At 34.8% G+C, this 14,355-nt stretch overlaps 1 protein-coding gene across 1 annotated transcript in view; it reads left to right on the top strand.

Moving 5' to 3' along the window:
* Window positions 1-14,355, top strand: part of CPED1 (cadherin like and PC-esterase domain containing 1) — a 325,934-nt gene that overhangs the window by 160,694 nt on the left and 150,885 nt on the right. Inside the window, exons 14-15 of the mRNA XM_008063879.2 lie at window positions 3,802-3,988; window positions 5,237-5,405. Of these exons, the coding sequence (XP_008062070.1) occupies window positions 3,802-3,988; window positions 5,237-5,405 (356 nt within the window). The remainder of the gene's footprint in view (window positions 1-3,801; window positions 3,989-5,236; window positions 5,406-14,355) is intronic.

The following is a 14,355-nucleotide window of genomic DNA, read 5'->3' as shown; positions in this document are numbered from 1 at the left end:
CGGTCTGGGCGACGGAGTGAGACTCCAACTCAAAAAAAAAAAAAAAAGAAAAGAAAAGAAAACTAAGAGTTCTACATAGCAAGCTTGGTTTTTGATAATTCGTATCTTCATATACATATATATATACATATATATTTGCTGCTAAAACATACATTTAGAAAATTTAGCTTTTCACAAATGAAAAACCAGTTTTATTGATACACTGAAGCAGAAAAAAAAATGTATGGACTTGAGTTTAATTTATTATAAATAGAAATCTTCTAATTTAATAACATCTAATTTTTAACTTCTAAAATGCAATTTAATTCCTTCATGATGTTTTAACACTACTGTTAAAATCATGGCAGACTGAAGAAGTTCTGTAATAATTTAGTTTAACTAAATTAACAAATACATCCAATTAAAGAAAATAGCATTTTAAATAAAATATTGCTAAGAGAGGAAAATAACAGGTATGACATGTGCCGTTCCTTTCCTGCACTCATGACCCAACATCCTACCCTTAGAAATATCCTGGGAAACTGTTGTCTAGAGTGTGATGGGGAAAGGACTAGTGAGGAAACTGGGAAGAAAATCAGAATGAACATCTACTCTGTGCCAGGACTGGAGTGAGACGCAGCATCAGGAAAGTCACTTCACCACTTTGGGATTCTATTTTCTCACTTACAAAATGAAAAGAATGTATTGTATGATCTCTCTCTTTTTTCCCCCAAGTTCCCAGGTAACTTGGCATAGAAAATGCGAACATGTTAGATAAGCTCTTTAACTTTGTTCATGTTTTTATGTTGTTAAAAAAAACTAGTCCTACCTGGATCTTTATAATTAATGTCCCTGTTTTTATGGTATAAGATTTTTAAAAAGTAACTTGATGTCTCAGAGCATGTAGGATTATCTTTAAGAGACTGGGCTGTTTTCATTGAGAATATGAGTTATGATTATCCCTCAAGAGGGCAATAAAATTCTATGGTTAAAAAAAATCCATTAAAAGCAACCAAAACTTCAAACAGCTTTCTCATATATACTTGCCAAATAGGTTAAGCAGCCTGATACCACCATACCTCCTGCTGGGTTCTCCCTAAATCTCAGGCAAGCCAGCCTGAGACAAGTTGGGACTGAGATGGGAAAGATGCCAAGGAAACACCAGGTGTTTGTAGGCGGCAACATGGATGATTCAGTTGAAGATGATGTCAGAACTAAATCAGCTTTCAAACAGGAGGTTAGGACAGTGCTCACCCCAGAGGTGGAGAGTTTCTGATGAAACCAGAAAGAAGCATTTGCTAAAATCTTGCTGAAGGGAATGACGGCACATATATCTCATCTCACGTAGGTCCGAGTTTCAGTTTATAATGGGGGCAAATGAACTAGTAAATGAAAGTGTAAACTGAAGGGAAATTGGGTCTCAACAGATCTTTATAAAATATATCGCATTAAGTGAGAATACTTCTATGTTTTATTTTGAAAAGAGATCTATCACTTTGTTGTACATTTAGCTAGTTTGGAGCATAAAATATAGTGTAAATATTCCTATTTCCTCTGTGCTTCTACAGTGGTCTGCTCCAAAGCACCGTTCATATGCCAATGACAGTGTGTTTAATATGATGCTGGGTTTGAAGCATCCATCTGTATCAGATTTTATGATTAATGATATCCTGTTTTTACTGTGCTCCTCTTTTGCCTTGAACATAGAAAACGCTTAGGAAAAAAACTTGGATAAAAAAAGCACATTAATTAAGTGGTTGAATTTAACTTAAAAACTGTGTTCCTTTTCAGAATGAATTATAGTAAGACAATTTCTGCTTCACTCTTTTGTTTTTTCCCCTCTTATTATAAAAAATTTCAGGCACTGGTATGGTCACTGAAGTTACTGATGCAGATCACCTACATCTATCAGGCAGATAAAAATCTTTGGTGGACCATTAAGTCAAGTAACAAATACACAGCCTGGCACAGTGGCTCATGCCTGTAATCCCAACACTTTGGGAGGCAGAGGCAAGAGGCTTGCCTGAACCCAGGGGTTCAAGAGCAACCTGGGAAACATGGTGAGACCTCATCTCTACAATAAATCAAAAAATTAGCTGGACATGGTGGCATGTACCTGTAGTTCCAGCTACTTGGAAAGCTGAGGCAGAAGAATTACCTGAGCCCCGCAGGTTGAGGCTGTGGTGGTTGTCAGTGTGCCACTGCCTAGGTGACAGAGTGAGACTGTAACTCAAAAAAACAAAAACCAAACAACCAAATACACAGATAATTTATACAATTAACTGAGTTATTTAGTCAGATTGAATGGTTATTTTTTTATTGTCTTTTCCCTAAAATGGAATTACAGTATATTCATTGTATTATTGTTGTCCTTAATTTATACATGAATGTTAATTTTTCTTCCATAGTCTGAGAAAACCATAGAATGTGGTCAGAAATACATAAGTTTTTTTTCATTTTCTTTGAGTGTATAATGGGAGTCATCCTGAGACCTAGTCCTCAAAACCAGAATAAGGCATTGATATGGTTGTTGGTATTCACTGACATGGATTTGTCTGTGCAGATCTATGTCTATTAAAGAAACACAAACCTTTAGGTCTTGTTGAAGTATAATGTCCAAGACATCATGGGGGACAGAACTAGAGAGCGAGACAAGGGAGGATTCATCAAATGCCCTGACTTCCTTATTAGCAGCTTGCACTTGACTCTGGAAGTGGGGAACAAACACTAAAGAATGGAAAACACATGGTCAGATTTTGTTTTAGAGAAAGCATTTTTATAGCTATGAAAAAGTAGAGGACAAGACAACTGTTAATAGAATAATTTCATTATGATCAGTTTTATAGCTTCCTGCAGCCGATTTTTTTTTTATCTTTTCTGATGCTATGTTTTTTTTAAAAAAATTCTGTCTTCTGTTGGAATTTTGTGACCACTGAAGAGGACTGATGGAACAAAATACTTGTTGATATTTCTTTGAAAATATTTTATTAAGCTTTTTGGTAATTTGTTTATTCTAGACACTAAACTGAATATCATTTAGCAGTGGCTGCTATATATGCCTATAAATCTATTTTTCTTTTTATCTCACCAAGATAGAGCTATAAAAATTGAGCTTCCAGATAGAAAGATTTTTAATGCCTGAGAATCAATGGTATGAAGTAATAATATTCCAGGTTCTGTATCATGATCGACCAATATACTATTTCTTTCTGAGAGTAGGCATATAGTAACTTGAGGTAGTCTGCGGAGGAAGGGCTTTCAGGATGCTCTTATTGTTGTCTTTGTAGCTGAGTGTTTGATATAATATTGGGAGTTTGCATTCTTTGCCTCACCCTACTGCCTATAAGATACTATGTCAAACAAGTGACATTTTTTAATGACACTCCCTGTTAATAAATTTTCCTCATTCTCTGCTGGTCCCCTTCTACCACTATCCCACAGAACCATCATCTCCATTTATACAGTTGCTTAATACAGTAAATATCATGTAAATGTTGTCAGTTTACAAGAGGGACATTTTCCCCACCTTCTGTGCCTTTAAACTTTCAAGGGCTGAGCAAATAATTTCATCTGCATATCACAAACTGAATTCAGCAGTTGTTATATGTTGCAATTTCTACAAATTTGGGCCAATTGAAAACCCAACTGAAGCTACAAATCAACTATGACCAAGGTATGGAATGGACAGTTAACAGTGATCACTGAAGTTGTTCAAAGGAATGAAAAACAAACAAACAAAAAACTTAATTATATGTGATTTAAGACATTTATCCATTTCACAGTTGTCTCTTCTTTGTCGTTCTGTGTGTGTGTTTAAAACAGATCAAAACATACCATGTCACATCAAGCAGATCTTCACACATCCACATTTGGAACTAAATCCTGAGTTTAATCCAAAGATCAAAGATTACTATGCTGAAGTCCCATTTGATGTGGTAACAGTGACAATCGGAGTGGAGACATCTAAGTGTCAGTGCAAGGTGCACCTGCATGAGCAGGCAGGTCCAAGGTATGGGATGCCAACCAGACTGAGTTGAGACACCAGACTGGGAAGTAGATATTTGATGCAACCTTTGAAAATGGTTCACAAAAGCTGAGTCATAAGATCAGCTGGGAGATTGCCAGGGTGTGATATTTCTCCTTCTCAGGTGTTAATTGGTTTAAAAGAACAAGTTGGTGCTCTACTGAGTCATTAGTAATCTTTTTAACTAATCTTTGTAGCAATGTTTTAACCAAGAGAGGATCTTGTTATATGAAACACTGAGAAAACTCATTAAGGAAAAATGTTGCTTACTGTTGTCTTCATGGTTTTAGATTGTTGAACAGTACAGTTTTTGAATACTCAGGAGTATGCAACTTGTTTGCAACAATTTGTGGACACAGTATCAACAACCTTCCTAGTCTCACTGGGATGTTTTTCTTTGATTCCTTAAAAGTCACCAACTTTTGTTCATAATTTTGAACAGAAAGTAGAATTTTATTACATTTCATGTCCATAGCAAAGAAGATACTCATGGTTCAGTGCTGTAGGGAGAAAAATGCACTTGTTATTCCAGGAGATTCTATTAGAAAGAAAAGAGGATTCAAGGCAGACCAGTGGAGTCCCAATTCTGACTCTTTTTTGTGAATTTGGGCAATTTGTTTACCAGTTCTATGTTGTGGTCTCTATATTTAAAATGGGGACAATCATAGTAGTTGTATTAAATTGGTTAATACTGGGAGGCCGAGGCAAGAGGATTGCCTGAGTCCAGGGGCTCGAGACCAGCCTGGGCAACTTGGCAAAAAATCTCTACAATAACTCAAAAAATTAACTGGGTGTGGTAGCACATGCCTGTGGTTCCAGCTGCTTGGAAGGCTGAAGTGGAAGGATCACCTGAGCCCAGCAGGTCAAGACTGCGGTGGCCGTGAGCGTGCCACTGTACTCCAGCTGGGAGACAGAGTGAGACTCCAACTTAAAAAAAATTAGATAATGCTTGACCTTGACAGGAGGCTAATAAATATTAGTTTCCTTTTCTTAAGTTAATTGTGGACATGACTAGCTCCACAAGATAACTATAGGCATAGCAAAGTACTATGAAGCAAATATTTAATTTATTTTCATATTTTAGGTTTCTTATTCAATTGTACAGACCTCACCTGTTTTTTAAAAATTAAATAGTAGTCATTTATAAATATTATGTATGAATCAGTGAGCTGAATAAATTTCCCTTACTCATATTCATTCTCCTTTCCTCCGTCCCCATTCACCTCTCTCCAGCTTTTCCAACTACCCCCTGGGTTTAGGAATGAACAAAATCTCAATATTTGTGGTGGATGGATCTCCTGCCCAGGGAGATACCCTGATTGCATACAAACTCACCATCTATAGAGAAGACCGCCCAAGTCTGCCCTTGTTTGAGGACTTCACAGCATGTGGTTTTGTGCAGGTAAGTGAAGCTTATGTTTGCCCTTCAGTTGGACTGGGAATGACGTGTTAACCCAGGTGAAAAATGCCAAATGAAAATTATTACAAGAAATCATATACTTTTCAATGTAAACTGTGGTCTCATTTCAAAAGAGCAAGAGTCCCAGCCAGGTATCTAAGGCACCTCATTGTGAGCCGTTTTCTTTTTAGTGCAGTGGCGACTCCCTGAGCTCATTGTGTTCATTGGATTTATTGTGGTTAATATTCAAAAAGTGCCTGAAGACTCACACTTAGTGGTGAAATTGGTTTCACATTTCCCTTTTAAATGGCACTGTTTTTCTTGGATTTGTCCCTGGATCTACTTTTGATATTTTAAATTAGATTTAGTAGAATTTATGTTAAAGAATAAGAGGAAAATTTATTAACCTATTTTACAGAAGCGACCCTGGATAAATGAAACTAAATTTGCTTGGAGTAGATATCTTCTTTAACCATTCCACAAGGCTGTAGTTTCTCTTCTGAGCAACAAATACCAATTTGGAGCCTTGTTGATTTTGGAGACTGATGAACATTACCCTGAGACTTGTCTTATTCAGTGGTTCTCCTGTTTTTGCCCCTTTTAAGGATCTTATGTATGTATAGTCTACTTCCTATAATCTTTTACATTTTCTCACATCATATATCTTCACTAAAGGTGATTCCAAGGAAATAGTAATTGGTATTCTTATCATATATCTACTAATCTACCCAGAAGTTTTACTTATAAACATGTCATGCCAAATTACATGCTGCTGGGGCTTTGAAGTACAGAAGATTAGTAAAAGAGAGGTATGGCTGATGAGATCTTGGTGGGTAGTTGGATACCATTTAAAAAAATAAATTTAACAGCCAGACACAGCACCCCCCCAATATCTTATCTATTCTCAAAGCTTAATACTCTCATAAGCATACTTAGATGAGATTTGTATTATTTAAAGAAAACTTTTCTCTGATTTATGAATTACTATTAAATCAAAAGGAATTTCAGATTGATCTAAAGACTGATTCAAAGCAAATAGATTGTTCTGAAAGATATTAATAAGTATACTTAAGAAAGAATAGAATAGAGTTCCGTGGTCAAATAAAGGTTTATGAAGCAATGAGTTACACAAGGTTAGGTAAGTATCTTCACTGTGGGACCTCTCTAAACCGCTAATATGTGAATTAAAACAATGGTCCATTTATAGTGTGTAGATGACATAATGTGTTGCATTTTCAAATCTATTTGATGCCATTTTCAAAGAATATATATATATTTGAGCACAGTTGAGGAAACACTGATCTAACTTATGGAGAAGAAATATGACTTATGAAGAAAATATGTTCGTCTTGACTTTCCACTTTCAATTTATTTAATTTGGATTACAACGTCTCAGTCTTTTGTCTGAGCTGAAAACAAATAATAAAGTCACACAAAAAATGTTTAAAAAAATGAACAGAGACCCAAAGGGAAGTGTGTTTTATGTATGTGAATATGTTTGTGTGTATGTGATTATTTCCGAACAAAACATTCATCACTTTTTTTGGTGGAGCAATATTTTTCTCATACATTGCTGGTGGGAGTGTGACATGTTTGATAACTTTGGAGAACTTTGGCAGTATCCACTAAAATATGTATGTCCTGTTACTCAGCAGTTTTCTAAGCTATACACTCGAGATAAATGAAGGTGTGTGTATCAAAAGATATATACAAAAAGATCTTCACATCGGCTTTATAATAGCTAAATGCTGAAAAGTAAATAAATTACTGATACACAGACATATGGAAAATTGTCTATTTTGTAAGATCTTATGTTAGTAAAAAGAAGCCAGATATCATTCATAAATACCGACAAGGATGTGGAGAAAGGAGAACACTTGCACCTTCCTAGTGGAACTATAAATTAGTACAGCCACCGTGGAGAACAGTGTGCATTATCCTCCAAAAGTAAAAATAGAATTACCACATGATCCAGTAATCTCACTGTTGGGTATATATCCCAAAGAAAGGAAATCGACATACTGAAGTGATATCTGTACTCCCGTGTTTATTGTAACACTATTCTCAATAGCCAAGATGCAGGATCAACATAACTATCCATGAACAGATGAATGGACAAAGGAAATATGGTACATACACACAATGGAAAATTATTCAGCCTTAAGAACAATGAAATCCTGTCAATTTGCAATAATGTGCATGAAATTGGAGGACATTATGTTAAGTGAAATAAGTCAGGCACAAAAAGACAAATATCGCATGCTCTCGCTCATATGTGGGAGCTAAAATTTAGTTGAATTCATGGATGCAGAGTAGAATAATGGTTTCCAGAGGGTGCAGAGGGCAGGATAAAAAGGGGATGGTTAAAGGGTATAAAAGTAAGTTATAAGAAATAAGATCTAGTGTTCAGTAGCACAACAGAACAACAGTAGCTAACAATAATTTCTTGTATATTTCAAAATAACTAAAAGAATGAGATTAGAATGTTCCTAATACAAAGAAATGCTAAATGCTTGAGGAGATGGATACCTCAGTTACCATGATTTAATCATTACATAGTATGCTTGCATCAAAATATCACATGTACCTCACAAAAATTTACAACTATCATGTATCCATAATGATTAAAAATAAAATGTTTTAAAAAGAAGTCAGATGCATTAAACATACTACATTTCATTGATATGAAGTTTAAGAATAAGGAAAACAAATCTATGTTGATGGAAGTCAGAATAGCAGTTGCCTAGAACATGTGGATATCTCGGAGCATAAGGGAACGTTTTGGGCAAGTGAACTATATCTTGATCTGAGTGGCGATTACATATGTAACCAGGCATTATATAGATAGATAAAAATTTAATTAACTGTACACTTAAGATTTGTGAATTTTTCCATTTATAAATTATGTAATATATAAAATATCCATGTATATTTGGATATATAAACTATGTATGATGCATATAAATTATACTCAATAAAGTAAGAGAAAGGCATTAGTGGGAAAGTATGTATTGTTATCTTTCATGACATACTTCTCCAATATTATATTGATCAGAAGCAAGTTAATTATTATGCTATTACCTTAGAGAATAGATTATATTAGAAATGTGTTAGTATGATATGAAGGAAAATATTAGAAAATTCTTGTGGGATGAATCCTACAGACGATTGCAGAAAAGTATGTTAGTCATTTATAAAAATCCTTTCCCAGAAGGTCTTGATTTACAGCTTATGTGTGGTCTTACAATAAGTACTATATTTTGTAACATGGAAAAGTGTCTAATAAGCACCAGTACTTTTTAGAAAGTGTCAAATAAGTGAGCAAATAAATGTGGCATGAATAATGTGGATTGCTTTAGACACTTAACTAGGCACACGTGGCCTTATGAGCTGAGAGAAGTCAACAGCAGAGGTAGGATTTTTCTCACCATAGGCTCTACTTAAAATTCGAATCCAGAAACCTTTCCCTTATTTCTCTTTTATGTTTAATCTCTTTAGGGTCTTTAGGTTTCACTGCAAACTGATACCTTGACAAAGGTTACAATACAAACAAAGAGTGAGGGGTAAAATTTCTAAGCTCCCATCAATTCTCAGGTATTTGAGAATTTCCAAATCAAGTTAATAGCTAAGCAGATATACATCATAAGACTTACAAACTTTTGGTTTTCCAATCTGTTCTTTTTCTTTTCTGACAACAATCATAGCGCCCTCACTATGTTCTTAAGGTTGAGGTTTAGAGTCAAACTATTACAGATTAAATGATAGGATGTTCTATTTGAATCCTCAAAGCCCAAACAAGTAATTCTAAAAGGAAATGTATTAAATTCTATTTGTATTTTTAATTTGTTAGTCAAGGGGAAAATTGTACAATTTCTCTGTACATTTCAAATAAGATTTTGGTCTAATGGATTCCACTATTAAATTTTAAATAAACATTGTCTTAGTCTGTGTGTACTGCTGTAACAACATACCTGAGACTGGATAATTTATGAATAACGGGAATTTATTTCTTACAGTTCTGGATGATGATAAGTCTAAAAATCACAGGCCTTTGGTGTCTGGGGAGGGCCTTCTTGCTGCATCCACATATGGCAAAGGAGCGAAAAGGGCAAAAAGAGAAAATCTTATGTTCTCACATGGGGGAAAACCCAAAGAACAAAAAAGGGTCTGAGCTAGTTTCCTCCAGCACTTTTATAAGGCACTAATCCATTCATGATGGTGGAATCTTTTTGACCTAATCATGTCCTAAAAAGTCCCACCTCTTCATACCACCAAATGGTATTAAGTTTCAACACATACATGTTGGGGATATTTAGACTATAGTAAACATAATAGGTCAAACATAAAAGGTTTTTAAACAGCCAAAAGAAGAAAAACCAATTTAAGATTAATCAAGCCGCTGGGCTCGGTGGCTCAGCCTGTAATTCCGCGTCTTTGGGAGGCTGAGGTGAGTGGATTGCCTGAGCCCGCGGGTTTGAGACCCGCCTGGGCATCGAGACCTCATCTCTACAGTAAATCAAAAAATCAGCCGGGCATGGTAGCGCATGCCTGTAATTCCGGCTACTTGGAAGGCTGAGGCGGAAGGATCGCCGGAGCCCAGCAGGTCGAGGCTGCAGTGGCCGGGAGCGGCCACTGCACTCCAGTCTGGGCGACAGAGTGAGACTCCAACTCCAAAAAAAAAAAAAAAAAAAAAAAGATTAATCAAGCCTAATGTCTCCTTATCCCATTCTCTTACCTTCTGGGCATCAACTGTTCATATTATATTTCACCAAAAGACTTACAGGGAAAGAGAAAGCATACCAGTCAATTATAAATCAATAACTGTGACATTTTGGTAAGTGATAAAATAATTTAATGAATTTATTAGACATTTTATACCATTTATATTAGCAAGCATTGTTAAGTACCTACTTAACCATAATGACTTATTTGGGTTTATTTCATTTCTATTCCAATTATTCTTATGCTAATTGGAATTTGTATATGATTACCACAGAGGCAATTCATAGTTCAGTTATTACTAGTGACGGAGAAAGGGGTAAATTTACAAAACTGATATAAAATAGTTGAAATCAGAGTTATCTCAACCTCAGCACAATTGTCATTTGGATAATTCTTTGTTCTGGGAACTTATTCTGTGTATTATGGAATGCTTAGCATCACCTTGGCCTCTATTCACTGGATTCATGTAGCAAACAACCTCTGAATATTCCCTGAGGAACAAGGTCAACTCTGATTGGGAACCACTGACTTAGGGGGAAAAGAGTTTTTGCTTCTTTATTGTCCTATGGGCTTACTAGAAGTGTGAATAATTTAGAAGTAATCCTCCAATATTGTATGTTAAAATAATTCTTTTTTTGCATCCTTATATTTTAAATAACTTCTGTAGACAGTGATAATATTCTGACAGTTCTTTATTCTACTCATGAACCTGCCATCTTTTCTGTCCAATGTAATTATTGTACTCAAAAATATGCATCCAATTATAGAATGTATCATTGTTAATGAAACATAGAGACATCATATAACATAGTTAGACTGTTATTTCATTTTGATTTACCCATAAATGGTATAATGTTTTGCGTTGGGAAGATTTAGAAAGTAATAAACTGTTGTTGTGACTAGGGTATGTCATGTTTAGGAATTAATAAAATATATTTATATTCTAAGGCAATTAAAATACATACAGGGAAACATTTCTTTAAATACCTCTTTCCAAATAAAAATTTTTTGATATGGATAACAACATAATATCCTCAGAAGTTGATTTCTGTAGATGATCTATGATCTTGCGTCTACTTTCCCCTAAATGTTGTGCCAGAATAGAGCCATAAATATAAGCTAAAGAAAGGTCATATAGCAGAAGCCTAGGAGACTACATTTCATGGATCTATTGTTAGAAACAGCTTTCATTTTAAAATGGATTACAATTTACAAAGGGAAAATGCCAAGGAAAGTGAAACACTATTAAAAAAAATAAAGATTTGTCTAGCATTTAACTGTACATTTAAAACTTGCACTTGCTGCCTTATTTTAAACAATTAATTAGCCATCTAGATGCGTAGATAGTAAATGATGTGTGAATGACTCCAGTTATAGCATTTGGAATGCTTTATAACTCTCTCCTTTATTTTTTTGTACCTTTCCAACACCACAGAGGACTATTATAAAACAGCTCAAGTGATAATTATCTAATATATTATTAAATATTCATAATTAGAGAAAAGTACATTTATCAATGATTATTTAATAATAATCTCTTCATTTCCAAAAGTTCTAATATTAATTAAATGCCTATTTTACAGGTTATTAGTTACCTTGCCTACTTCAATTTATCAGAGGGATGAAATTAATTTTTCTACAATAGAATCTGTGCTATAGTGAAATACTCTCAACCAGTAACTGGTTATAAGTACCTGCTAAACATTTTGTTCTGAGAAATACGCTATGTGATGGAGGGAATGCAGTAACAGCAATAGCAGCAGCAGAGGTAATGTTATTAGCAGCCTTCATCCTGAAGCCATCCAGGAGACACCAAGATTCACCTCATGAGAGCCAAAGATGCACCTGTCACCCAGTAAATGGGAGCTCGGTATCAGGAATGGGAGCCAAAGACCAACTATTCAAAGAACAGATTCTCCTAACATCCCTATTGTTCAGGAAGTTACAAGGGTTTTAAGAACTCTGTGTCAGAAACCAGGTGCAGAGATCAAATATTTGTTTCTTATGTTACTATATCTTAACCTCTGACTGTGTTTATTGGTATCCAATATTTAGACCAAGTTCATGTATTTTACATATTAGAATACGACTTAGCCAGAATACTATTATGTCACAAATTGCTAAAATGTTTTCTAGTCCACACACTTTTTTAAAGGTTATACTTGCACATTAGAGCAACTTCTCTTCTATCTCTTTCATTACTTAACTCACTGGCTAATTGTGTCTACCAAAAACATCCACAATATTTTTTTTTAATTTTATTTTAAAGATGTGGGGTACAATTCAAGATTAGGTATACAAGTGGTTGTTGTACAGGTAATGTTTGAGCTTCCCTTAGGTTCCACTTCACCTGGTTTGAGATCAAGAGCCCTTATTGATGTATGCTGTGTGTCCCACCCCCCGTCCCCTGAACATTTGTCATAATACTATAAGTAAAAGATTGGCAGTGTCTCTCTACTGCCAATCTTTTACTTATAGTATTATGACAAATGTTCAGGGCCCACTTATGAGCGAGAACATGTGATACTCAGTTCTTTGTATCTGTGGTAGATCACTGAGCATTATAGACTCTAAATCCATCCAAGTTGCTGCAAAGTCCATAATTTTATCCTTCTTTATGGTTGCATAATAGTTCAAATTTTTTAGATCCAGTTCGCTTTCAGAGGGCAGTAGGGTGGTTCCATGTTTTTGCTATTGTGAATAATGCTGCGATAAACATGTGTGTGCAGGTATCTTCTTCTTCTTTTTTTTTTCAGATTTGAGTTCCTCTGGGTATATTCCCAGTAAGGGGATTGCTGAGTTACATGGAAGATTAATGTCTAGTTCTTTTAGAAATTGCCTCAATGTTTTCTAAATTGGTTGTACTAGTTTGCAAGTTTGCATTTCCACCAGCAGTGCAGAAGCGTTCCTTTTTCTATGCATCCTCACCAGCATCTGTTGATGTTTGTTTTGTTAATGATGGTTAAGTATTATTTCAATGTAGTTTTGATTTGTATTTCTCTGATGATTAGTAAAATTGAGCACTTTTTCATGTGTCTGTTGGCTGCCCATATATATCTTCTTTTGAGAAGTGTCTATTCATATCTTTTGCCCATTTTTTAATAGGGCTAGCCTTTTTTCTCCTTTTTGGTACATTTGAATTCCTTATAGATCCTGGATGTTAGGCCTTTGTCAGATACACAGTTGGCAAATATTTCTTCCCATTCCGTGGGCTATCTCCCTGCTTTCCTTATGTTGTGTTTTGCTTTACAGAAGTTTTTCAGTTTGATGAGGTCCTACTTGACTATCTTATCTCTTATGGCATGGGCTACATTATGTTTTTTAAAAAAACAAAAAAAACCAAAACCCTTGTTTATGTACACTTTATACTAGTGAGAAGAATGTATTGTGGAATTGATAATTTGACAATACTTCAATGATACCTTCAAAGTAAAAGGATCTTACCTTCAAACTCTCATTTAATCCTCACAACAAGCAAATAAGCCAGCGTAGGGAATTTGAGGAAACTAAGGCTTAGGCTAAATATTTTGTATTTATTTATTACTTTATTTACTTAGATTTTATATAAATTATTTTATATTTTTGCTGATATTCCTCAAAGACATCATGAAGAGATTTCTTGAATTTAAATTTACACTTTTGGGGCCTTATATCACTCTGCCTTTATTTACTCAGTTAAACTTAAGTAGGCATCTAAATGTGGTGATTGAGTAATGTGTTTAGTTTTTTTAACATGTAGAAGAAAATGTTTCCATTGAAAAAGTCATATTTTGTCCTTTCTCTATGAAGAGGATGAGCATCCAAATGCTCTGTGAGAATTATTCAGTTGGAGAAAATTTTGCATCCTACCAAAGTATCTGGAACCATTGTTCTAACCTAGTGGTTAAAAGTCACAGACTCCAAAGTTCATGCCTTTGACTGCTACCAAGGATGTCTAAGTTGAGGTCCCAGCTCTGTTTTTAACCAGTCTAGTTGACTGTGTGTCTTGGTGCCATGTATTTAAGCTCCTTATGCCTCAGTTTTCTTATCTTTTTTAAATTTAATTTTAGTTTAAATTTCAAAGTTTACATGTACAAGTTTGTTCCATAGGCATCTTTAAGAATAAAACTGGTCATAGTACCTACCTTATATAGAACTGTTCTGATGAATCAATTAGATAATAAATGTAAAGATTTAGCACAAGGCTAGTACATGATTAAGTGCTAATGTAAATATATATATATATATATAT

This window comes from Carlito syrichta, unplaced genomic scaffold (genome assembly GCF_000164805.1).
Source record: "Carlito syrichta isolate Samal-C Ts95f unplaced genomic scaffold, Tarsius_syrichta-2.0.1 Scaffold307112, whole genome shotgun sequence".
In the NCBI taxonomy this organism is placed as follows: Eukaryota; Metazoa; Chordata; class Mammalia; order Primates; family Tarsiidae; genus Carlito; species Carlito syrichta.
This window is presented reverse-complemented; position numbering and strand designations above follow the sequence as displayed.